A 26,257-nucleotide genomic window follows, 5' to 3' on the forward strand; every position below is an offset into this window, starting at 1 on the left:
ACACCTCCACCACCAAGGATCCCTTCCTTCCAAACTGGGACCCAAACCTTGAGAGTCTTCAAAGACCCAAAACAAGTGTGCACCATGGGAGAAAAAGCCTCAGTTCCAAAATATGAAATTGGAAAATCAAAATGGACAAAAGTTTTATTATTTATTATTAAATACTTATAAAAGGTAAACAGTCATGTAAACTGCAATTCAACAGTTTTATAGAAATGTAATAAGGTTTGAATTATAAGAACAAAATGAAGAATATGTTTTAAAGCAAAAAATTTTAAAACCATTTCCTTTTTTTTTTTTTACGTCAAAGAAGTTATATTTAACGTGGCATGAGGGACTGTTTTAAATTGAGTGGTATGACATGTGTGTGTTTTGGGGCTGGAGTAGGGGGATGTTCAATGGTAAGGGTGGTCATGACCTAGAAGTCTAAAAAGGACCTGACAGAGCGTCTCCCTCTATTTCTGTTGCACGCTCCACTATGTACAGTATAGTGAACATCCTCTTCTAGTAACAGCTTATGTGATGCAGTAGGGGAGCAGGGATGCTGAAGAGCAGTGAAGGAAAGCTAGAGCTTTGAAGAGACTTGATAACTCAACTCTATACAGGCTGTGAAGAAACACAGAGCTGAGGTCCCAGGGTGAACGTGTGTTCAGTGGCCAGAACCTGAGTTTGTGGGTGGAGGGGGCAAGCTTGTGTGCGCTTGGAGTGAGTCTCAGTGACCCTGGAACATAGGGAGAGCAGCTGGTTATCATCTAGTATCATAGTTCTGGTACCATCTACAGCCTTGCAGGCCAGAGAAGAAACAGCTCTGGTTTCTCAGAGGAAGGAATTTGTCAGCCTCCCACGCCCCCTAGTCCTATCTTCCCTCCCTGCAGTCTGACATCCACTTTGTACCTAGCATGTCTTCTCTCCAAACTGGGGTTTCTTAAACTTTAGTGTGTATAAGAGTCACACAGAATGCCTATGAAAAGTAGAAAGCACCCATGATTCCGTGTAGACCATGCTTTGAGAAGCTCTGCTCCATAGCATTATTCCCTCTCCCCTCCGGCCCCAAAGCTAGTTAAGAAGTTCAGGTGCTAGAGACAAATTCTTTCTTGTTTCCCATGGTCCAGCTAAGGGAGACAAATGGCATTTGAAGTAACCGGAAGAAATTATTGGGAAGGAAGAGCCAAGTGGGTCAAATTGGTTCTCGTATCTAGCAAGGATTGCAACCCCACATTTTGTTCACAGCCTCTCACTGGGTGTGAAGCAGACCCAGCTCCTGGAGCTGAGAGAGTTGGGGTGGAGGTGGGAGGAGCTATCTCCTTTGTTAATTGGGAGTCCCAAAGACAAAAGCCTGATTTAAATATGTATTTTGTAGCCCTTTCTGTCCTCAGCTGCAGGCCCTTGAGATCACATTGTGGTCAGATCAATCACCATTTGCACTTTGGAACAGATTCATACCATACAGTGTGTTTTATCAAATTTGCATCTTAAGCCTTTGGTTTTATTATGTGATGAAAGGCTTTGTTTCCTATTTAAAGGAAAGTTAGACAACAAGATCAGAAGAGGGAGTTTGGGGGTTTGTTTTTAGACCTGGACACCCTTCTCTTGTGCAAACCAAACTTATAGTAGGTCAGAGAAGGGCCATAAAGATAAACCTATATTCATAATGCTAGAGGGTCTGCAGAGAAGTAAATCAGAAAGGATCAGAGGGTGCTGGTCTGACCTTCCTCTCCCTCTCTGAGCTACGTGGCACAGACGTCATGGAAGAGCTGGGCCTGGGTATTCGCCATCCTGTGATTCCACCGAAGATCTCAGTGCATCTTCTCCCAGATTGCACCTTATCTTATCGCCTCCCTGGTGCCGTCATCGTCTCCTCCTGGCTCCTCTCTCCTCCAGTCTCTACCTCCCCAATTCAGTCTGTGAGCAGGCTGACTGCCCAGCTCAGAATCTCTGCAGTCAGTTTACCAACATCCAGAACAACCGGTGAGGACTAGGAGTTCCAGGATCCATCAGGTAGTTCAGGGTGGAGTCAGGAGAAGCCCTTTTTCTGATGGCGGGGGGGGGGGGGGGGGGCAAGATGAAGCCCTGAGAATCTCAGATTCAGGGCTGGAGAGAGCATGGCCGGAGAGAAGGCATCCCAGGAGCTGGGGGAGTCCTTTGTCTTATGATGATGGTGACAACTAGGATCAAACTATGTGGGAAAATGGGGATGGTCACAGGAAAAACCCCTCCAAATTAACACAAATTGACAGATCTTGCCAGAAAAAAAGTGAAAAGAAAAATCGACAAGGATGCTTAGGACGGGTGAAATGAATAATTACAGCCATTTATGTGTCCTGCTCACTCTTTATGCTTCATTAACATGCAGCACAATCTCTGTATGACTCGAATTAAATGCATCCGATTGGACACGTGGTAAGTTTCACCTGAGTAGCAAAATGCTCACACTTGTAAACTCAGGTCCTCACGGTAGATTTCTGTTTCAAACTTAAAAATCAAGAAAAACAAAAAGGAAAGGACAGGGAAAAAAAAATCAGAGGAATCTTGCCCCTGCCTTGGCGACCAGCAAGGCTGACACAAAGAGGTTAAAAGTTAAGTGGAAGTTGAACTCGAAGAAGTAAGATGGGGCCTCAATTATAAAGTTGAACAAGATGTCTGGGACCGCACAAACCTCCACCTTTTTTGGCCTCGACGGCGGCAACCCCAGCCTCCCTCCGAACGTCCTCCGCCTTTGGGACTAAACGGGGAAGCTCACGTTAGTCGCAGCCAAGAAGAGGGGCCGGCCTTGCCAGGACTAGAGAGGGAGGGGTGGGGAAAAAGCAAGAATCGCCCACCCTGCTCCCGGGCGGAGGGGCGGGAGCAGCGCGTCCCGCTCGGGCGGAGCAGAGTCTTGGGCTTGTGCATCTCTTCGGGAGCAGCTCGAGAAGGATGCTGGTCCGCAGGGGCGCGCGCGTGGGGCGCGGGATGCCGCGGGGCTGGACCGCGCTCTGCTTGCTGAGTTTGCTGCGTGAGTATCGGCCGCGCGTCGCGGCCCGCCCCACCGGCAGCGGGGAGGGTCGACGCTCTCCCCGAGACGTAGCGCGCAGAGCAGAATTACGCGGAGGGAAGGGACCCCTGCCCCAACCCACGCCCCCACGCCCACGACTGCTCCTGGCTTTGGTGGGACGAGGGCCGTTTGAACCGAGCCCAACTGGGACCAGCGCCTCACCTGGGAATCGGTGGGGGTGGGACGGAAAGGGAAGGCGACCACGCTGTGAGAGGGAGCCAGCCGTGGTGTCAGCCAGGCAGCGCGACTTCGGCTTCCCAGAGTCGGACAGGGCGACTCGCTCGAGTTGTTTCTAAAATAAAGTGCTTTGAAGATGCCAGTGTCTCTTCGCGTTGCCAAAGGTGCGGAGCGCAAAGTTGGAGTTTGAACCAGGAGAGAGGAGAGGAGAGAAGCAGGAAAGTTTTGCGGCTGATGGTTGATTCAGAAAGCTGTGGCCTGAAGGGTTGCTGGGAAAAGAGCACAGGCGCCCACCGACCACCAAGACAGGGGGAGCCAGAACTGGACATTTAAGAAATGAGAGTGAAGCCAACCTGGGACAGGGCCCCAGGTCCAATGCCCAGGAGGCCGGCTGAGTCAGGTGACCAGGGGAGTTTAGACTGAAGAACAGTCCGTGAGAAAGTTATTTCATTTAAGATGGGAAAGCTAAGTTACATCTCCCTCTTCCGACATCCACACTCATTCCACTGGAGAGAAAGTGGTGGTAGATGCAGTTCACTCTGCGCCCTGCCTCCCATTCCCCACCACAACCCCTCACCCTGGCACAAACTCAAACTTGTTACATTTGGGAGTTTTCTTCCCCTACCCCTGTCCAAGTTCTAAAACTAGTAGACAGGTCAGCAGACTAGTGGACTCTCTCCTCCACTCATCTGCACATGCCCTTACTTCTTAAGCTCTTGCTCTCACTTTGGTAAAAAAAAAAAAAAAAAAAGGCATTCAATAAATATTTATTCTTAATTGCTTTCATTTGGGTATAACCTTCTCCATCTCATTTCATTGCAGTTAGAAGGTTTCAAACATTGTAAGTTGTTCTCCCTTTTGCTCAAAATTCTGCTTCCAGCTCTAGGGCTCCCAAATCCTTGCTCTTACTACATCCTAAAGGCCACCCACCATGGCCCCACAAAGTGACCTGAGCCAGCCAGCTTGGCCTCTTTGCTCTCAGTCTCCTCTGCTATCCCACTTTGGGTCCACCCAGTTGGAGAGGGACCCCCAGCTGGAGGAAGCTCTAAGTTAGGCTCTGGATGGACCTGTTTGGCGACCCCAGACATGCCCTTGGAGGCAGGGAAAAAGCTGTTGCTGGAGGTGTTGAAGCCCTAGTCTAGAAAACTCCCCTGGGTGCTAGATTGCACCCTCATAACAGGGGTGAGTTGCCCAGCGGCTCAGATTTCCATCAGATGCTCCACTCTCCTTTGGCTACACAACTTGGTGATGACCTGGTCCTGGGCCCAGTGAGGCCCACCCTTTTCTTATTTCCTTAGCTGGCCAGTCTCAGTCTCGCCTTGGCTGCAGTACTGGGGGTGAGGGAAGCAACTTAACCTCTGCAAAACCTTGGGCTGATAGGCTGAGAATGTCAGTGTCTCAGCTTTGGGGGTGAGGGGTGGAGCATGGGTCCCTATTCTCAATCTTGCCAGACTACTTGGGCCAATTTGTAGCTTTATGCCTTCCCTGAGAGCTTTCTAGGGTTTTTGTTTTTTGTTTTGGTTTTTAATATTAGGAGTCATTTTCTGTCCTGCAATACACTGTGGGATAAATGAAATGAGTGACCGTATCTTGAAATGCTAACAAAGGGACTTTGCAGAAATTCTGTGCTATTGTTACTGTGAAAATTTAGGGCAGAGGGGGATTCCATGGTTCTCTCATCACTTACCCCGACAAAGAACTTTGTTCTGGGAAGGTCCTTTTTCTGTCCCTGTGAGAAGTTGTCACGGGGATGGGCACAGCAGCCAACCAAAAGTTGACTCTCTTTGTTGGAGATGGAGTGCCTTTGGGTGGTGACCAGAGTCAGGGTGGGGGCTAAGAGGTCATCAGGGAGCACTGCCACACCACCAGCTGGGAAGAGAAGCCTTCGAGGTCATTAGGGAACCCCATTTGTCAGGCCCAGGGTATCTGTTTCTTCCAAGCTCTCCCTTGCCTGTCCTTGCGCTCTCCATGGCAACACCCCTAGTCCCGCCTCTTCACATTCCTCTTCTTCCTTTGGGTCCTTCGTGCCTGCTGACCCCACACCCATATCCTGTCTGGGGCTCCATATAAGAGGGGAAAATAAAATAGAAAAGGGAAAAGAATTTTATCAGATATTTTCCAGAGGAGAGAGGACTCCACCCTTTGAATCTCTGCCACATGGCGACCGAGGAGGAGCAGCCTTGGGGACCTCTGACTAATTCAGTGGTCCCCAGTGCTCCCCCTTGTAAGGCCTACCCAGCTGGCACAACCTTTGCAAATGCAAGCCTTCAGCAGCATTCCTGTTTGACTGATAAAACACAAACACGCCTGGGCGTCTTTTTCTTATCCCTTTGGCTCCACCTCCTGGGCCTCCTCATTCACTTGTCCTCCTTCCTTCTGAGTTTTTGTCTCCAAAAGCTGAGGGCAAGAAGTGCCAAACTGCAGCAGATAAACCCAGGCGCAGAGTCTTACAAAAACAAAAAGGAGGAACCGATTCCACTTCTTAAGGTCTCACTGCCCGATTTCCTTTAGACCCTGGGCTGGAGCGCCTGGGCTTAGTTTCAGGGCTGCATTGATTACCCAGCTCCACCCTCAGGGTGCCCGGCCTCCCCTTCTCCTTGCATTTGCTTGATCTAATTAAATAGCCCCGAGTGTGGAGAAAATGTGAAGGTATGGAAAACAAACTAAAACACCGCCCTCCAAAAGAAAGTGTTCAGAGTTGCCAGAGCAGAATTTCCCTATTTTTCTGGGCTTTGACTTCTCTATTGAGAACAATCTCTTCCCTTCTCAGCTAAGAAGTAAAAACATATTATCTGTGATTTTTAGTCCCAAGGGCTGCTGACTTTGCTCAGGAGGAGGATGCTTGCTTCTTGGGAGAAGGAGATACAAACGGATGGGGATGTCTATCAGGTGTACTTGCCAGGACCTACACTCCGGAGCCCACCAGGGAATGAATCACTTCCCTTTGGACTAAAGGAAAAGGCCTTTTAGCTTGATTGGGAAGTCTGTTCCTTCCTGATTCAAGGGGGAAAAAAACCAACCGGGAACCCACAACTGGTACCTTCTAGGGGAGGGGCATCTTTAGGTAGCTTGTTCCATTGTTTACAAAAAGGCCTTGATGAGTCTTTGGGTGAGAAAGCCTAGACCCCTGGACAAGCCTCAGCTGTGCAGAGGCAGAGAGGAGGGTGAATTGCTGAGCATGATAAAACAAAGTGAAACTTTATATTTGATGGGCCCAAGAAACAAAAGGCTAAAGGACTCCAGAGCCTAGAAAGAGTCTGGAGAGAGGAGGGAAGGTATCTGGAGCAATAGAGGAACAGTGGTGAGTGGAGGGTGGACAAGACGTGGCTAGGAGACATTCCTTGTGGTACGGCATGATGTTTAGCACAGTAATGTCTAGAATTCAAGGTTATGCTGTTGTCTTCTCTGGGACGTGCTGTAATCTCATTCCATGTTCTCAAACCTGCAGTAAACACAGGCTAGCCTTATGTTAGTGGTGCTCTGGTGGGGATAAAGGAACGGGGGCCTGGCTAGCCCAGGGTGAAGTAGTGCAGAATGAGAAGTGCTGCAGCCTGAGGACAGGGAGGCACAGAGCTGCAAAACAGGAGTCAGTGGCAATTAGGAAAATGGAAGGAAGAGGTGACTGGGAGAAACGCAGGCCCCCAGAGAAAGCTCAGGATACTGGGGTTCGCCATAAGTGGTGCTGTTTGAGTATGAAAGGGAAGTGTCAGTACGCGGGGAACTCTCAGGCCACAGACACCTGGTTTGTGCTCACACCTCAGCTGAGCCTCTGAAGCGTGGGAAAGCATCAGCCGAGTTCTTTGTTCTAGTCCAGCAGGGCCCACACTCACGGCGACGCATAACAAGGATGCTTCCTGAATGCTCCCAGGAAAGTTGGGTGGTTCACTATCTCGCAGAATAGTTCATTCCATTAAAAAAAAAACTCCATTATTCTAAACTTTGTTTGTAATGCTGTGAAATTAGCCTTCCTGTAACTTCTCATCATTAATTCTAATTCTATTCTTTGAGCTGTCACAGAGTTAATCTGATCATTCTTCCTGAACAATTCTTAATGACCTTTCTAGTCAGCCCCGCTAGATTATAAACTCCTGGAGGACAGGGATTTATTGAAATTCAGATGACACTAACACCTAAGGAATCTTCTCTTCTCTTGTAGTCCGCACAGCGCTGAGCACCATCCTTTGCACATCACTGGTGCTTGTGAAAAATAAGAATGCATAAATAAGTGAAATGAATCTTGAAGAAAGTCATTTATTTTCCCTCCCCCAAGTTCTTCTTTTCTGCGTCAGAGGTCAGCAAGCTTTTACTGTAAAGGGCCAGATAGTAAATATTTTAGGCTCTGGAGGCCCTATGTGGTCTCTGATACATATTCTACTGTGTTTTATTTTACAACAGTTTAAACATGTAAAAGCCATTCTTAGCTCACTGGCCATACAACAAACAGCCCATGGGTGGGATTTGGTTCACCAGCTGTAGTTGACAACCCTTAATCTAGATGAAATAATACTAGGCCCTCAACCATACGACTTGGTTTCTAGAACTCTCCTAATTCTGATTTTCCTCCCATAGACACTCCTAATGTAATAAATTCCCTTTTAAAATATAGCATTGAATGAGACCATCCACCTGGAGGTGGTTGGTGTGAACCCACCTGACACGGTGGTCATTTTCTCCAAGTGCTTACTCTGACCTCAGGCAATTATGCTAAGCATTCTGAGTAAAACAAATGAGTATGACAGATGGCTCTGGCATTCAAGGCATTTATAATGTAACTGAGGTGACAAGAGCTGTACTCAGGAAACAGTGTGTGTGATTTTGTGCCAGATAAGTGATGGAAATACGTATCTTAAGGTCTCCGAGAAGCAGAAGGAAGGGGGCCTATACTAAAGATAACCACTGTTTCTTGAGCATTTACCAGACACGCTAACTGCTTTAAATTTCTTATGTCCTTTCTTCCTCCAAACAACTAGGAGCCATTTTTATCCCCATTTTACAGATGAGGTTTAGAGAGTTGACAAAGTATCCCCAGGCCACACAGCCAGAACATGGTAGAGAAGCCTTCGAGCATGGTCTGATGGCAGAGCCCAAGCTCTTGGTTTTGAGGCTCTGCTGTCTTCTCATCAATGCAGGCTGTGAGCTCCAGCAGAGGCCAGCGTGTCCCTTCCTCCTAGTACTGTATCTCGATGGGCTGAAACATGCAGGAACTCCTCCAAGAAACTCCTCTTGGGCCAGGTGCTAGAATTTGAAAGGTTGGGCAGAATGGGGCTGGCCGGCTAGGAGATCAGGAAAGAGCACCAGCAAAAACCTGAAACTAAGAGGGTCTGTGAAAAACAATACCAAGTACAGGAAAACACAGTCTCCTAAAGTACGAGAATTTAGTTATTTAGGTAGCAGAGCTTTCTGGATCTCTGAGAATTTGTAACCTCCCTTTAAAGACTAACAGAATCTTCAACTTACTAATTGTAGGTAGAAATCTTTTTTGAATGTGTTATATTGACCTCTGCTTCCTTAGTGTACCAAAAAAGAGGACTTAACCTTCATGGATTCAGCTGTATCATGAAAATAATTTGGTTATGGTGCAACTAAGTGACATTGTTAACGCTTATTAAGATGTATATATTTATTTACTCCTACCATAAATGATTCCAGACTAGTGTGGGTTTTGATACTTATGTCTGTTTCTCATTTATTTGTTTCTTCATTTTTAGCTGTTGTTTCTCCTTATTTTTTGCTTCTAATAGTCTCTTTCTAATTTTTAGCTTTAGCTAGGATATCAGATAACCAAGCTTGTTAGAATTGTGTATAAAACAAGAATAATTGCCTCTGAATAAGTTCCTGTAAGTTAAATGCATGACTTTTACTACGTGAATTCTGTGACATCTATTTGGCTTCTCAGAATCTTCATTTAGCTAATTTCCTAACACCTTGTCTCCTCCTCTTGTTCCCAGTTCTTGAGTTGAGATTAAAAAGAGACCTAGGGTCAAATAGGGTACTTAGGGAGACAGTTAATAAAGATGGAATGAGAAGTAAACAACAGAAGACAGCCTTTCAGTCTGTTTTAAATTGCACTATAATCCTCTGCTGGGTTGGGTGTAAGGACTATTCCTTCAGTCTAGAGTGGAATGCAGTGGAGGCTTCATTAATTGTCTCAGAATCTGACTGGTAAGCTGCTATTACTCCCATACAGAGTTGGGGATCAGAAGCTCCGATAAAGAAAGGTCAGCATTTGATGGTTTAATGCCATGGCTATGTGTGTGGGAAGACAGGATAAAAAGAGACATGTGGTCAGCCTTGATTCTTACAAATGTCCTTCCTCCAAGACCCAGTCTCTTCATGGGAGCTCCATAAAGGGAGCCCTAGAGCCTGTGACACTGAGACTCGCTCACTGATGGTCCCTGCACTGCAGCACCTAGGTTAGGATTGGCACCCAGGGTCCTCCCGAGGTGTCCCTTGCTCTACGGTGGCTCATCATACCCCATTGCTCAGCCTTGCCTTTCTGCCCTCCCTCTTTGTCCTGTTTCTCCAGGGTCTCAGAGGCTTCCCTGCCCACCCTAGGTTCAGGGACGTGAATCTGAGGTTGGGGTCCCATCCTCATTTGCAGATGGACCCTGCTACCTGTTCCTCAGTGCTTGGCCCAGTGGTGGGTGGGAGGAGGCTGCTGCAGCCAGGAGCCCAGTCTCAGTGGGTCGGTAGCTGGCCTGGGTCCAGGGTTGCTTCATTCATCTGGCACAGGCACCTCTTTTCTCAGAACTAGCAGCAGGTCTCTCTTCACATCTGGAAAAGTTCAAAACTGTTTGTCTGGGTGAAGGAGGCTCTTGGGGAGGGGGTTCAAAAGCATGACATCACCTCAGCCAGGCCCAGTTTCCTTTGCGGAGAGAAAAGGGCTAGGCTAGGTTAAGCCAGATGGGATTCCCAGAAGTTGGTTTATTGGGGGAAGAACAGGAAAGGATGGGCAGGAAGAGCAATGCCAAGGGGGAGTTCCAGTGGCACTTTGGAACGATACCTTGAGAGGATTGATCCTTCATGTCAGTGTCGAAATGTTCCTGCCACCTGCCCCCTACAATGAACTCATACCTTAGGGCCAGATTGCTCAGAGGGGTCTATTTAAGCACACAAAAAGACTAGATATGCTTCCCCATCTATTTTATTTTGATAAATGCACCCCCCCACCTAAGCCAGACAGGGGTGCATCCTTTTGTCTGCAGAGGTGCGGAGATTGCATCCTGATCCTTAGCAGTTTAGACCCCCTAACCCTTTTGCTACTCTTTTTTTTTTTGAGAATGATTAGCCCTGAGCTAACATCTGCCGCCAATCCTCCTCTCCTTTGCTAACATCCATGCCCTTCTTCCTCTGCTTTATACGTGGGACGCCTGTCACAGCATGGCTTGCCAAGTGATGCCATGTCCACCCCCAGGATCGGGACCAGTGAACCCCGTGCTGCTGAAGCGGAACGTGCGAACTTAACCACTACGCCACCGGGCCAGCCCCACTTTTGCTACTTTTACACAAGAGTCTGCTCAACCTCAGTGACCTCATTGCTTCTTGCCCCCACATGAACTATGGCCTTCCCTCTTGGCCAAAACCTTGGTAATTCAAGTTCTCATCTCTCAAAGGGAGATAGTAATATCACTTTTTCCTCCTGCTCATTTGCCACATAATATTAAGATATGATTGTTGTGCTCACCATTAACATCAGTCTACTTGCAGAAGGTTAGGGAGGGAGACAGACGTGGGAGAGTGAGACTTGTCACTACCTTCAAGGGAGACATTCCTGGCCCAGGTTAATTGCCTTGAAACTAAAGCCTAACTTCCCTCTTGATGCTGAATGAAAGAAGAGGTGTCATTCTACATTGCTGTTTACCTGGAAATCTTTGAAAAATACAGAGCTATATTTCAATCAGGACAATTTATAGATAAGCTTTAGGGTGGCCTGGGTCTAACATTTATAGGACCCAAGCCAGGAGCATGATAGACACCCACATACTATATGTCTAAATACTTCAGAGTTATAAATGAGGCCAACTAACTGATAAATAAAATATCTTCTATCCTCTTACCTTGAAGATCATACCTTCATGGCCACCTGGAAAGCCAGGTGTGAATTTGAGATTCTGATAGTCTTGGAATTCAGTGCCACAATGTGGCTAAGCGGGAAGAGACAGCCCTTGGTCCCAGCCCACCCGTCCTGTCTTACCCATGAACTGGCCCACACTGTAGGGAATCTTGCATGCATGTAAGGGACAGCCCCCCGCCCCCGCCATGCTTAAGTTCTAACGCTTCTCCCTACAAACAGCCACCCTTTGACCACTGTTAGGGCTTAGAGGTGCACACCCTGGTGTTGCCATTCACCCTCATAAGGATGGACTGGGAGAAAAGGCCCCTGCGGGTCCTCAAGTGAGGAAAGAGCCATTTGTGCAAGTTCTAGGACTTCTGGTCTCCAAAGTATGATCTAGAAGAGAAGGTATATCCCTGTTGGCCCCATGGACTCCTCATGGTTTGGGGAAGGGCAGGGCAGGAGAAGGAACACAGTGTGGGCTCTGAAGCGCAGGGTCCAGACAGGAAGCTTCTCCTCCCTGGGTCTAAGGATGGCACTGCTGGGAATCCCAGGAAACATGGAAGGGCGAGGACCCTCAGGAAGATCTTCAGAGAATAACTAGATCCAGTAACATTATACTATAGCAATTTAGCATTTCTCATCTCCTTGATTCTCCCAACAATCCATGTAAGGTAAATAGGAAAGACCTTCACTTTAGAGATTAGTAAACTCACACACACACACACACATTAAATTACAGAGTTGTGGCAGAGCCAGAACTAAGCTCTCTATCTTCCTGCTACATTTGGCGAGAAACCAGGCCTCATGTTCTTTAGTCCACCAGTTGGATTCCTAGGTCAGAGCTCCCTAAAAGAAATCTTGGGGTTGTTTGCTGCAGTTCCTCAGCCAGAGGAAGGGAGAATTGATTTGAAGGCCATGAGGGAAAGAATGAGGGGAGTTTGAGAATGGGGAACTCTGGGAAGGATAGAAGATTTTTAAGGAGACCACATAGAGATGGCGTGAATCTAGCAATGATTCCAAGAGTGAATATATTGGATGGAGAGTGACAAAAAGAGAGAAAGGGTACATTAAAAAGGAAATAGAGGCTGATCCTCCCTCACATTTTAGATCTTTGCAATATTTATTCAGGTGTAATTTTATATTTTAATGTTTTACTTAACATATTATGAACATTGTCTCATATTCTCATGTTGCTATAGTTTTCATAGTTTTTTATTTGTAATGATTATGGTGCATTAAGTGCATATGACATTTATCCTACTGTAGTTCATTTAGTTGCTCCAAGTTATCCCTCCTATAAATAATACTATACCAGATACTTGGTGCATACAAGCTTTTCCTTCTCTATTTCCCTAGGAAAAATCTAGTAGTGGGAAATTAGTCGTCTGCACACAAGGATGTTCTTTTTGCTGCTACATTGCCAGGGGCAGCAAGGGATTGTTCCAGATGGATTCTGCCTGAAGTCAAGAAATTGAATCAGGTGATGTCATGAGACTCCAGGACAATTTAGGCTCTGACTTTCCCTCCTTGTTTCCCTATAGCCTCTGGATTCACAGAGGAAAACTCGACTGCTGTTGCCACAAGGTCACCTGCTATTTCAGTTGTTCATACGAATGCATCCACCCAGGAAACCATAACAACAAGTACTCTTGGAAGTACAAGTGTCCACCCTTCCTCTCAGGACAGCAGTGGGACCACAGCAGCCATCTCAGGTAGAGTGTTTGTCTCAGGCCCCAGAAGGATGTTGCTGGTGCTTGGGGAGAGCATTAGAATGTTTGCAGACTACTACCCCTCACTTCCCCCAAAGATGGAAACATACGAGCCCCTTGTATTAATGGCATCATGCTTAGGGTACACTGAAGTAAGTTCTAGATAATTCTCCCTATAGTGACAGCTTCCTCAGGCCAAACGCCATGGCAGCTGATCCTGATCAGTAATACTCCTTGTCCTCTGCTCTCATGCTGAGTTCAGCTTAGTAATAAAATAAGGATCATATGAGGACTCTCTAGAGATCTCTGATCTATTCTAAGTGAAGGAGGTTGCGCATGGGTTCTAATTGAGGTTCTTCGACTTCTCTAGTGCAGACCAGCATCCAGCTCAGTCTTGAAATCTTGAGGGCACCTCTAATACATTCTAGATTATAGCAATGGTTCCAACAGCTGGCTTGAAGTGAGTTTGATAAGGGTTAGGACATGAAGTAACTCTTACTACCCCAAATTCCCTTTTCTGGCTTGAAGTCCATGCCTATGTCATTATTTATAAGGTCTTCATTCAAGACAGTGAACTGAGATGTGTGTGTGTATGTGTGTTTATGCAAACGTGCACACATGCACACTTGTGTTTTGGTCTATTCCAGAGTCAACAGTCAACTTCACATCTACCTCTGCGATCACTTCAGTCCCTGAAACCATGACCTCTTCGATCCAGTCACAGAGCTCTTTAACCATCACAGTGTCTTCCACTCCATTCACCTTTTCAACTTCAGTGATGACATCGAAGACCAGCATGTCACCTGGAAATGTTTCAGATCCCCTAGACAATAGCACCAGCCCCGTGTCATACTCCACTAAACCCTCTACATCATTTTCTCCTACCCAAACTAAAATCAAGGTGGGTGAATTGGGCCAAAAATGGCAGATTGCCCCCTCATTTCATATGTATTCAAGCTCTGTCTTCCCCTCAACCTCTCTTCATCCCAACCAATGAGATTTGGATCATGGAGGAATTAGCATGGAAAATATGTAGTTTAATATTGCTGGAAGGGATAGAAAGGGGAGGAGGAGTCAGGTGGCAAGGCTGATCTGTGCCATGGGTATTGCATTTCTAGGGAGTGGATAGTAAAAGGGATCCTTGGAGATCCATCCAATCCTCTGTGGTTCTTTCTAGCACCTCTTGGTCTGGGCTTTGATTAGAGTCATTCTTCTTTGGGCATATTTGGAAACCATCCTCCACTTAATGGGGCTACTTTTCCCAAAATGTTTAAGATAAATACCATTTCCTCTATGTGAGAGGGTTTGGCAGTTGTGCCAGGCATAGAGAGGCAGTGAGGAACTGAGTAGACCAGGGAGGTGAGGTCAACCTGCACTTCTCAGCCTTGGGGCCTGTGGCTGTCAAGAGCTTTCAACAAACACGAAGAAGGCATGGAAGCTGGGGGCAGGCATGGTGGGGGCGGGGGGAGCTGCCTGGTTTCTGTTTTTATAAGAGCCAGAATAGGATCTGGAATATCCTAGGGGCCAGGAGGAAAATGAATGTCACCGGCATCTGCCTGGCCATCTCATTATCTATTTGCCTGTATAGCCTTACTGCAAGTTTATAATTCACTGGAGGGAAAACAGCCCAAATGGGTAAAGATCCTCCTCTTTTCCACTTCTGCATCATCCAAGCCAACGTTTACCAAGATTGCAAATAGCTACTTGCCTATAGGTCCAGGCTAGTAACAAAAGTTTCAAGTATCTGAGAGGGATAGAGGATGAGATGGAGGAACAGAGCGTGATTATTATAAACTTCTAGTCCCCTAACAAATTTTAAATTTTCTTTTCTCTAAAACCTCTTAAAAGAGTAGCTTACAGAAATCAAACTGAAAAAGAGGCGGAGGAGAAATGAGGAGCAAAGACACTGGCTTATTTACTTTGTTTTTGTTTTAATACAGGGAGAAATCAAATGTTTAACCGTCACAGACGTGAAATTGACTCAAGGTATCTGCCTGCTGCGGAATGAGACCTCCAGCTGTGTAAGTGAAACGCCTACCCCGCCCCCCAATTCCTTCCCCTCCCTCTCCTCCCACAATCCCTTCTGAACATCCTTAAGCCGTCTTGGACTGGACCGGACTTTGGTGGCGGTGAGGGGAGCTTGGCATAGTCTGGCTACTTCCAATACTGAGCTTTCGGTTTATGGAGTAAGAGGCCCCATCTGGTGGACACACAAGGCAAAGACAATTTTATTTAAATTTAGTTTTTACTTTTTCCCTTCTCTACAGTACATTTAATACATATGGTCAGATTTAAGTTTGCTGCTATGTTAAGAAAGTTCTTTGAGAAATATAAACTAGCCACCTAAAATACCAATTCATTTATTATTGTTATTTACATGTAACTCTTTAATCTATATAGAATTTCTATTGCTGTAATTCTGTATATTCAATATAACCTTTTTTCCTAACATTATTCATTGAATGACCCCCTCCTTTGTTGACTGGAATGCTTCCTTTAGCTTATATTAAGTTTTCATATATCCCAAGTCATATTCTTCAGAGATATTGTACTCGTTCAGTTTGTCTTTTTTTGCCCGTTTTAAATTTTTAAAAATTATTATACTTCTACGTTACAGTACTTTTAGTGTCCAACCAGACAGGTCTTTGCTTATTGCAATGTAAAAATGGAAAGCATTTTCATCTATTCTTTTAGAAAAACTTTAGAAACATCTTGTCAAGATCAAAAAAAAAAAAGCCATTAAAATTTTAATTAAAACTGCTCTGAAATCCCTCTAATTTTTCTGGTCTTTTCTTCAGCATCTTGTTTTTTAGTTTAAAAATTTTTTTCCTGTAGGTTTTTTGGATTTCCTAAGATTATTTATAGTACAGATTTTCCATTATATATTCCAACTGATTATTTCTGGTCTATTAGAAAGTTAATTGAGTTTTGAATGTTTATCTTGGGTTTAGCCATTTTCTTTAACTTGCTTATTAATTCCAGGAGTTTTTTAGTTGATTCTTTTTTTTGTTTTTAAGGTAAGCTAGCGTGTTATCTACTACCATGTATTGTTTTTCTCCTTTTTAGTAGTTATGCCTCTTGTTTCAGTGTCATGTCTTATTGCATTGGTAAGACTGTACAGCAGAGTGTTAATTTTTAATGATGATAGCAGACCTCCTTGCTTTGTTTCAGTAAATCCAATTTCCTCACAGCAACAAGGCTCCGGATGAAGGATGGGATGACAGGAAGAGCGATATTTACTTATAGAAAAAAACATTTTCCTACAAGTTGTGAATCTATTTAAGGGAACTATAAATGTGATGTGTGACATATGTAGATTGGGAAGGGCCTGGGTAAACACTGTGGTCTGTAGAGGGGATTAAGTCACTTATTTTGTCCATTCTGACTACCGATATCTTACCTGTGATTATAGTTGGGTCGCTCTGACTTACAGATCTTTTAAAATTATACCTAAGAGAATTATTTAACTCAGCATTTGTAAAGACAACAGGAATTGTGAACACATAAGTTTACACAATGGAATAACTAGATGCAATTTGCAAAACAGTTAACTTAAACATGAATATACAGTATACTAGTAACACTCTGTGTGTTTCTAGTGCTGGATTTTCTAGATTTCCAATTCTATTCATTAAAAAAAAAAATTACCAAGCCCTTTGCTGATTATAGCTAGGGAAAAGGACCATCTCCTTTTTTTTTTTCCTATCGTCTTGATTGAGCACTCATTTTCCTATCATCACACAGGTCTGTGCCAGAATGCTAATTCTTTGTACCAACAATTTAGAAATAACTGGAGAGCGTTCTGTCTGCCCGTTGCTCTTCAAAGTTCACATCTAACTGGGGTCATCATACAAGACAAGTGCCAGAAACTTGCTGCTACTCCAGAAATAACTCCTCTTACTGTGCTGTGGTCACTTTCTCTCTCTTATCTGTTTTGTGCCCCAGCTGAGAAGGCCTGCCTCCCCCCCCCCAGATTTGGGGAGTATCTGTGAGTAGCAATGTGGAAAGAGAGCAGCCCCTCCAATATCCTAAGAAGGCTCTGTACTGCCCGCCATGAATCCACTCTGTGGTAACACCTAGGTAGTGCTCTTGTTTCCCTAGTCTTTCTACCCCTGTTGATTTCCTTTTCTTCCTGAGGGCTTCTCTTCCCCAGCCCCCAAGCAGCAGTGCCTCCCCAAGGTAATTTTTCCTCAGTCAGCAATCCTCATTCCAGAATTTTTAGCCACAGCTTCTGAATGTGTCCCAGATTCCTTTTCCTTGAGTCTTATTGCATGCTTGTCTGATAATCAAGCTGTTCCAAAGGCTGGGAGGAGTGTAGAGCCTGCTAATTTTCCTTAAATTGCATTTGTACTTTTGGTATCAGAGGGCCTTAAGGTACTGGTTCTAACCGTGGGAAACTCAGGCCCTACTCACAGCCTAATGAGAAGCATGAAGGATTTAGATTCCCCTAACATCACATCCTTGAGTACTTATGTTACTTAGCATACTCCTGCATCTAGTATATTCCCATAACAGATATTCGCATGCACTGTTAGCTCTCCAGACACTTGTTCTGCGCTGCTACCTACTGAGCATCCAACATGTTAGCTCTCGCTATGTGGATTATTTTGGCCTCCCTTCTGTACGTGCATTCTGTAGACATTTATATCCCAACCCCTCTCCTTTTGCTTTCCATCCTTGACCTCTAGGCAGAAATTCCCTGTATCAGCAAGGAGGAGGGAAGGTGATCCCACACTCTTCTCAAGCACCTGTTACGACATCTCTGAACCCTCATTAGCAGAACCAATCACTCCAAGTTTGACTTTTCTTCTCTCTGCTGCAGTGTCAGGTTAATTTACTTTTTTTGATTATGGTTTCCCAAATAATTTCCAAAATGTGAGATCACTTTACTCTCTAATGCTATACCCATCTGTCTAGGGGAATCCACCAAAAATAAAAATTTTTTAAATGGCAGTAAAATACATGTAACAGAAAATTTATCACCTTAACCATTTTTAAGTGTACAGTTTGGTAGTATTAAGTGCATTCATATTATTGGGCAACAAATCTCCAGAACACTTTTCATCTTCTAAAACTGAAACTCTACATCCACTAAACAATTGCCCATTCCTCCGTCCTCCCAGCCCTTGGCAACCACAATTCTGCTTTCTGTCTCTATGAATTTGACTACTCTAGGTATCTCATATAAGTAGAATCATACAGTATTTATCTTTTTGTGTCCGGCTTATATCGCTTAGCATAAAGCATTCAAGGTCCATCCAGGTTGTAGCGTGTGTCAGAATTTCCTTCCTTTTCAAGGCCAAATAATCTTCCATTGTATGTATATAACCCGTTTTGTTTTTCCATTCTTCCATGGATGGTCACTTGGGCTGCTTCTACCTCTTGGTTGTTGTGAATAATGCTGTTATGAATGTGGGTATACAAGTCTCTCTTCAACACTCTGATTTCATTTCTTTTCGGTATGTACCCACAAGCTGGATCATATGGTAATTCTATTTTAAATTTTTGAGGAAGCACCATACTGTTTTCCATAGTGGCTGCCCCATTTTGTATTCCCAACACTGCACAAGGGCTCCAATTTCTCGATGTCCTTACCAATACTTGTTATTTTCTGGGTTTTTTGATAGTAGCCATCCTAATGGGCATGAGGTGGTTTCTCATGGTTTTGATTGGTATTTACTAATTATTAGTGATGTTGAACATCTTTTCGTGTGTTTATTGGCCATTTGTGTATCTTTTTTGGAGAAATTTCTGTTCAAGTCCTTTGCCCGCCAATTTTTCTTTTAGAACTACCTTTCTTTAGAGCCACATGTGTTTATATGCAGAGGTTGTGTTTACTCAGCTAGCTCCCATCACCGTTATTCTGTCACACTGACTTCGTTTGAGACAGACTGCCTCCCGCCTCCTGATCATATCCCCAGCCCACAGCTTCCTTGCCCTCTGCGCAAACACTAAAGGTCAGTTTCCATGCAGAAAAAAATAGCTTACAGATGGAGGACTGATGAGGACAATATGTCTCCTGGAAAGATCCTGAGATCTAGAGTCAGCCTAACTTCTTGTCCTTGGTCAGCTGCCCACTTGTTGTGTGACTTGTAGCAAGTTCTTTAACTACTCTAGTCTTTCTATGAAATTAGGGGTTTTACCTGCACTGTCAAACTCACACCCAAAAAGTAAATAAAATTATTGAGAGAGAGAGGTGATTGGTCCTAGAATCTCAGCATGGGAAATATCTTAAAGTTCATTTAGAAAAATACCTGTTCCCCTCAACGCTCCAATGCTTACATGCTTCTTTAATGTGCAAAGAGTCTTTGCAAAGTTTGAAGATGCTATTCTAGAAAGGTTAGTTGGTTTTATTATTGTGGTTATTATTTTTGTAAAGTAACATGTGTGAGCACATGTAGTTAGGGGCTCGCAAGTCTGATTCTCATGAGCAAAATGGCCAGGCTGTGGCTTCCTCCTGCCCACTCTCCCATGATGTCTGCCCACAGCCTCTCTTGGGGGAGGATGTTTATTTCAAGCATCCGGAGAAGCATTGTGCTTTGTTCAGGATCCACCTGCTCCTCTCCAGGCCGAAACACAATTCACCGATGCTGTTAGATTCCAGAGTGGGAGGTTGGCTGCTGTTATTCCCTTGAATTTAGTCCAAGAAACTAAGCAAGGGGTGGAGGGACCCTGTGTGGAGGACAAACCAGTTGGGATGTTAAGTAGAACAACAGTTCAAGGAGTTCTTTTGTTTCTTTGGTACTATGCTTAGCGTAGTCTGGGTTTAAAATTATGTAAATTACACCTGCTTCTCACACTAAGGAGTCTTACGGTCTAGTCAGAGAGAAATGACAATAACAGCAAGGCAGAATATGGTGAAACATCAAAAAGTGGATTCTAGATGATATAGTTTATAAGGCATTTCAATTATTAACAGTAATAGTAATAGCTGCCATTTATCCAGTGCCCATGAGGTTCCAAACACCTTGCTGGGCACTCCTCATACAACACCTCTTTAATCACCGCAGTAACTCAGTCATCAGCTGAGGAACCTGGCGTTCAGACTAGTTGCACAACATGCAAAGAATCTAGTAAATAGCAGAGCAAAGGTCGCTGCCCAATCTGATGGCAGATAAGACTGGCTTCATTGAGGAGGTTAGATTTGAGTTGAGTGTTGAAGGATAGGGAATCCAAAGGAGAAGGTGGTGTTCTTCATTGTCTTTGCAACCAGGGTTGTGAAAGTCACGTGCTCTCACATGCCTGGGCTCCCTCAGGGTGGTACCTCCGGTCCAAAGGCCTTTCCCCACGAGCTTCTCCTGCACACATTGTACCCATTCTTCTAGGCCTATTTTGGGATGTTTCTGAAAACCCCAAACCGGATGTGCACTCACTCCTTTGAATGTCTAAAGCACTTTAATTGTACCTTTCTTTGATACTTACCATGTAACTAACTCTGTGACCTCTTTGTCTCTGTGCCTCAGTTTCTTCATCTATAAAATAGGAAGGATAATAATACCTAGCTCATAGGGCTGTGTGAGGCCTAAGTGAGTCAATAGGTGGAAAGCAGTTAGAACAGTGCCTAAGACATAGGAAGTGTCATTTCTTTTAATTGCCATGCATCCAAACTGAGAGCTTTGACCATGTAGAATTCATGGCTACCTCACATCCCCCCGCCCCACCACACACACACACCCATGACATATGCAGAGAGGTTTTCACGCAGTGTCTTATAGTCAGGGCTTGATAAATGTCAGAACAGCTGAATCTGGTTGAAGTGCAGCTTCTTAGGATCAGCAGGTTGAGGAGGGTGCCGTTTTGTTTGGCTCATTTAGTTACGCAGGAGCCCTGTCTCTCCCCCTCTCTTAGAAAGGAGATATATTTCAACCAGAGATACTTCGGAAGCCCGGAGCCATCCAGGCAGGGACTGCCCTCCTCCTCATCCAGAAGGCACGGTGCTAGGGAGGGTGTGGTGCCCAGGAGGAAACCATGTAAGGCTGTCTGAAGAGGAGTGGGCCAAGAGAGGAAGGAGACTGCTGATCAGATCCAATGTGGTACCCAGATTACCTACAGCAAATGCTGTTTTAAAGTGCCAGATTTTTCCAGAAGCAAAGTCTCTATCCAAGGACTTACTGGGAGACCTACAAAATTGATCCTTTTCCTGAGAGGTGAAACAGCAGTGGCCTGAGAATTCATTTCACTGTGACCTTGACTCTTGGTGGCCTTCTGAGGCTGCTGTTGGACTCATCTCTCTGTGACCTGGAGGTTAGCTAGCCCTGCTCTCCCGGCCTCACCCAAGCCCAGTGAGTTTCACTGAGCTCCTTCAAATTCCAACTGATAGAAGAAAGCTGGGGCCTGAGGCCAGTCTTGACCTTGCCTTGTGCAGGAGCAAAGGAGCCTGGGTTTTCCTGCCTTAAAGCAGTAGGAAAATACCCAGGCTGCTTTCCAAGCTGGGAGGGCCCTCTGGCCTTGCCATGAGGAGCAGTCCTGCCCCACAAACAGGAAGCTTTCTCCTCCACAGAGGCTCAGTTCTGATGGCCCTCACACGCCCCAGCAGTTTTCTCCTAACAAGAAGGTTGTCAGAGCTGTTCAGGCATTTCCTCCTCCACCATCTGCCATCCGGACAGAGGAGAGAGTCTTGGTTTCACTTCCTTTCCTGTGCAGGGGAGGCCTCTCCGATCGGAGGCTGCTGGAACAAATTCTGGGGGGTACAAGAACAGGATGTTGGAAGGGCACAGCCAGCGCTTCCAATTCATCCCTTTCGTGGAACTCATCTTGTTGAAGAATTATCAGAATTTATCTTCTGAGTCTGAGTTCCGGATTCCTATGGGCCAGTCACCATCCTGGGGAAAGATCTATGAGCCTCATGTAAAACTGAGTTTCATGGTTTTAATGGGAAAGGGGTATGGAAAACTAGACAGAAACACCATTTCAGTTTGAGCTATGCTCTCTGTGGGACCCCTTTGAAAGTAAGAGGGAAGGGACTGAGGATCCCGTTGTGTGTATAGTCATAGATTTGGTCTCCTCTCCTTGCTTCTCTGGGCTTTTCCTCCAAGGGGCCATTGTAACCTTGAAACAAAGAATTTTCCTCTTCCTTATTATTGCAATATTACTATTTTCTGTTATTGGCAATTTCTTTTGAATTTAATTTGAATAGTATGTGTGTACATAGACAATCCTTAAATAAGATGATGTTTCTTAAATTTGTTCTCTGACATCTTACAGTGCAACCTAAGACACTGGTAGATATATGTTTGGGTACTGGGAAATTTTTGAGTTTTTTCTTATTGTGTTTTTGCACATATATAGTTCTCAGTATTTTTTTTTCCAGTTGGAATTTTAGGGAAAAAGAGGATCTCTTTGGTTTAGAGGGTAATAGTGTGACTTGAATCAGAATTATTGCCTGAGACTCTAGATGCAGTTCAGGAAATCCTAGTAATTTCATCTCTCTCTTCCCAGGAGGACTTTAAAAAGGACCATGACGAGGCACTGATTCGAATCCTCTGTGAGAAAGAACAGGCTGAGAATGGGACTAGGGTGTGCTCCTTGCTCCTTGCCCAGTCTGAGGTTACGCCTCGCTGCCTGCTGCTGTTCTTGGCCAACAAAACAGGTGAGGGGCACGTCTGTCTCGGAGGCTAGGGAGGGAGCGGGGCCGAGGTGAGAGGAGCCTGGGTAGAAATCAGGCATCTCAGCTCAGAGAGTGCAGATGCTGGAGAGAAGGGCAGGGCTGACTTTGGGAGAGGCTCTCCCGAGATGGACCACCCTGGTCATCAGAGCATCTTCTGGAATAGTGTAGGAGGGTAGAGCAGGATGAGTTGGTCCAGCTTCTAGATTCAGCAACCCCTGTTTCTAATTCTAGAAATTCCCAGCAAGCTCCAGCTTTTGGAAAAGCACAAGTCTGACCTGAGCAGGGTAAGTTGTCTGAGATGGTGAGTCTCAGAGGGAGTACTGGGTCAAGGGAGTATTATAATTAGAGTAGGGAGAAAGTAATTATATTCTCCAGACCTGCACTTCCTATCTATCCATCCTTTGATGTCTTCACCTTTCTATGCTTGAACCAAAATTTCACAGTATGGCTTAATTGAGAGATATCAGTTTTCAATCCTGTTTAGAAAATCCCTGAGGTGAATGTCTTCTTGTGTTTATTCACTATTGGGTCCCACATAGGGGTCTAGTGTGGGCTGGGCTTCTCTTTTAGAACCCACGTTCCACAAGTAGCAGGCTGTCTTTTCTGCATCTTCTCTTCAAGATGGGGATCCAGAACTTCACTGAACAACATATTGGGAGCCACCAGCACTATTCCCGCAAGACCCTGATTGCACTGGTCACCTCGGGGATCCTGCTGGCTGTCTTGGGCCTCATTTGCTATTTCCTGATGAATCGCCGTAGTTGGAGCCCCACAGGAGAAAGGCTGGTCAGTTCTGGGGTCCAGGGCAAAGGAAATGAGGAAGACAGTGGTCCTCTGGGAGGTCCATGAATGTTATGGAGGGGGAGGAAAAATACCAGAAAAGGCACTTCTGTGCTCTTACACAGTGATATGTGTGCATGCACATATTGTACCCATGCAAGAGTCAAAACAATATATAGCAGGTTGGGGAAAGGGCACTAACTAGGCCCAGACCACCTGCTCACTGTGGTAGCAGATGGTTCATGTCATCTATTTATTATTTTCCCTGGGATAGTTCAGCTGGGTACAACCAGAACAGGCTGCTAAATCAGCCACTTATTTGCAAGCATATTAAACACTCACAGTGCCAACTTCCTCACAAGAAGAGGACATGTGGAAGGAAAATCTGGTCTTGAAGTGATCTTGATAAGAAAGGACAAGGCTGGGGTTTAACTCTTGGCCTCTGGCCTATTACCCGCTCTAGGGACTAGTTTCACCCTGGGGTCTGCCTGGTTTCGTGTGGGAGCTGGCTATGGAGCTGCAATGGCATGGTGTGGTTCCTCTCCTCTGTCCTTTCTCCTCTAGGAGCTGGAGCCCTGACCACTCTTCAGGAAGAAAGGAGTCTGCACATGCAGCTGCAACGCCCTATCTCCCTCCTCCTTTCCTTCCCCCACTAGTGTCTCACTCCCCTGCTTACCAGATAATGCTCCTTTATTTATGCACTGTCTAGGGGGAAGAGCCTTGTTACACGGAGAACGGTGGAGGCCAGGGCTATAGCTCAGGCCCTGGGGCCTCCTCTGAGGCTCAGGGAAAGGCCAATGTGAACCGAGGGGCTCAGGAGAACGGGACCGGCCAGGCCACATCCAGAAACGGCCATTCAGCGAGACAACCCGTGGTGGCTGATACAGAATTGTGACTCGGCTGGGTGGGGCAAGGCTGGGCAATGTCCAGGGAAGCAGCCCCTCCTTGCATCTGACCACGTGCTGCCTCCATCCCGGAGGTGCCATCTCTTACCTTCTACCCTTTCCCACTGCACACACCCTCCGAGGCCATTCCTGGGGCCCTGCACTGCACCAGGCTGAGGGGTTCTCTTCACCTTGGGAAGAGGCAGATCACCCCTGCCCTTTACACACTCAGCTTCCTGAACCCAGACTCCGGGTCTTCTTTGAGTAGAGGAGTGATAGGGAAAAGGCAAGATGCAGAGAAGCTCCCGGTGGGGGTGGGGGGGGGGGGGTTTGATGATCTTGCAGCATTCGCACATGGGCCCCTTCCTCTCCCTCCTCCTCTGCCTCTCTGCAGGAACTCCCAGGGGAAAGCATGGGCTTTTCTGGGCTACAATTTCCTCCCAGGAGGCTTTGCCTTTTTACTGCCTCTTCCTTGTATTTTCTTTTTCTACTCAAGGGAAGCCAAAGCAACCTTTTATACATGCTCCCTTGTAATGATATAGCCAGAAGAACTTGTTGTCTTAAACGTCCTCCCTTACCCCTCCTCCAAGTCACTGTGGATTCCGTTTCCAGCTTCCCTCCTGCCCTCTGAGTTCCTGGAACGCCTCATATCATCGTCTCCAGTCCCCGCCCCCACTCCCCCATCTGTGTACAGAGGCCTGCACAGTTTTCTGGCTGTTTCTGGAACTGGGCTCCAAGTTTCAGAACAATGTCCTGTGTCTGTGTGTGCGGGAGACAGGGTGGGGATGCGTGGACACACCTGTCCCCACATGTGGGGGCCGACGGGTGAGAGCAAACAGCTCAGTCAGTCCTGGTCTCTCTGGGGCTGCATAAGTCCTCTGCTTGGGCTCTTGTTTCTCCATGTGGGTCAGAGTGGACAGGACTGTGGGACCAGATCTTTGAGCTAAGCCTCTTGACCTGTCTGCTTCTGAGGAATCCCCTTGCTCTCACGTTAAGACCTGGCCAGACTGGGCCTTATCCTCAGCTCTCAATGGCTTCCACCTCCCTCCCCTGACTCCTGGGTTGAGCTGTGGCCTCAGTCCCCCAGCAGACTGCTTTCTGTCTCATCCTCCCCCCCCCTGCCCCCCTTCACTGCTCTGTACCCCCATCTGGTCAGGACTCTCCAGAGGACCCTCACCACAAGCCACCTCCTCTGTGAGTGACCTAGGTCCTTGTTTTTATTTTTGTTTTTTTTTCAGAGGGGTGAGCAAGGATCCTGATTTCAATGACGGTTGGAAAGAGAGCTTTCCAGAGATAGGAAGATTGGGTGGATTTTTTTCTTAATAAAAAATGGTGTGTGTAAATACTGTAATTAAAGTGATACCAAAACACATCTGTTCTGTGGCTCTGTCCCAGCTGGGTGTGTCTGAATGCCAGAGGGGTCTCCACATCAGACGTGGCTGGACTGTGTAGTGATGTGGTGGGGAGGGGCTAGCCAGGGAGAGGTGGGACCATCTCAGGGACACAGCTACCAAACAGGATGCTGCCCTTTGGCTAAATCTGCCAACTACTCCCCTTCTTGGGGGGACGGGGAGACTCACGGGAAGCTGGATGTTCCTAGGTATAGGGAGAAAGGCAGACCAGAATGCAGCAGGGGCCTTCAGGATGGAGGGTAATGTGCTGAGGTCTTAGGAGCTGTGCCCTTCGTGAATGCCTTTCTGAGAAGTGGCACATTTGGTCACTGTATGCAAAATATGCAAAACCAAAGGAAGGGGCCATGTCCTCTGCACCCTCTGTTATCACACCCCTCACCACCCCCACCCCTAGCTGGGAGCAGAAGAGTGAAGGACAACATGGGGAACTTCTGCTCTGGAGATCTGGCTGCCAACTGCAGGAGGGGCTGGTTTCCACCCTCAGCATTAAGACAACAGCCTAACTGCAAAAACGGCTCTAAGTTCACACCCCCCTGCAGCTCCCAGACACCCCACCCCCCAAACAGGCCATAGGAAGTGGGGGAGGGAGTGTCACCGACAT

The 26,257-nt window shown here is 46.1% G+C and overlaps 1 protein-coding gene across 2 annotated transcripts; it reads left to right on the forward strand.

Moving 5' to 3' along the window:
* The first annotated feature begins 2,834 nt into the window (after positions 1–2,834).
* On the forward strand, positions 2,835–25,616 carry CD34 (CD34 molecule). Of its 2 annotated transcripts, none has more exons than XM_046683289.1 (8): positions 2,835–2,992; positions 12,806–12,976; positions 13,621–13,874; positions 14,914–14,994; positions 22,412–22,562; positions 22,812–22,864; positions 23,202–23,366; positions 24,070–25,616. In XM_046683289.1, the coding sequence occupies exons 1-8, from the start codon at positions 2,914–2,916 to the stop codon at positions 24,253–24,255; spliced, it is 1,140 nt and encodes a 379-aa protein (XP_046539245.1). In that variant the 5' UTR covers positions 2,835–2,913; the 3' UTR covers positions 24,256–25,616. The 2 variants fall into 2 exon arrangements, with proteins under 2 accessions (XP_046539245.1, XP_046539246.1); XM_046683290.1 differs by having other exon boundaries at positions 23,925–24,212.
* Positions 25,617–26,257: the final 641 nt, after the last annotated feature.

The sequence above is a fragment of the Equus quagga genome, chromosome 13 (genome assembly GCF_021613505.1).
Source record: "Equus quagga isolate Etosha38 chromosome 13, UCLA_HA_Equagga_1.0, whole genome shotgun sequence".
Taxonomy (NCBI): Eukaryota; Metazoa; Chordata; class Mammalia; order Perissodactyla; family Equidae; genus Equus; species Equus quagga.

What these genes read in the sequence shown, in the direction of transcription:
- CD34 (XM_046683289.1), top strand. Translation starts at nt 2,914, where the DNA reads ATGCTGGTCCGCAGGGGCGCGCGCGTGGGGCGCGGGATGCCGCGGGGC. An exon ending in GTTCTTGGCCAACAAAACAG is followed by an intron (nt 22,563 to 22,811) that starts GTGAGGGGCACG and finishes TTCTAATTCTAG; the next exon opens with AAATTCCCAGCAAGCTCCAG. An exon ending in GCCCCACAGGAGAAAGGCTG is followed by an intron (nt 23,367 to 24,069) that starts GTCAGTTCTGGG and finishes TGCACTGTCTAG; the next exon opens with GGGGAAGAGCCTTGTTACAC.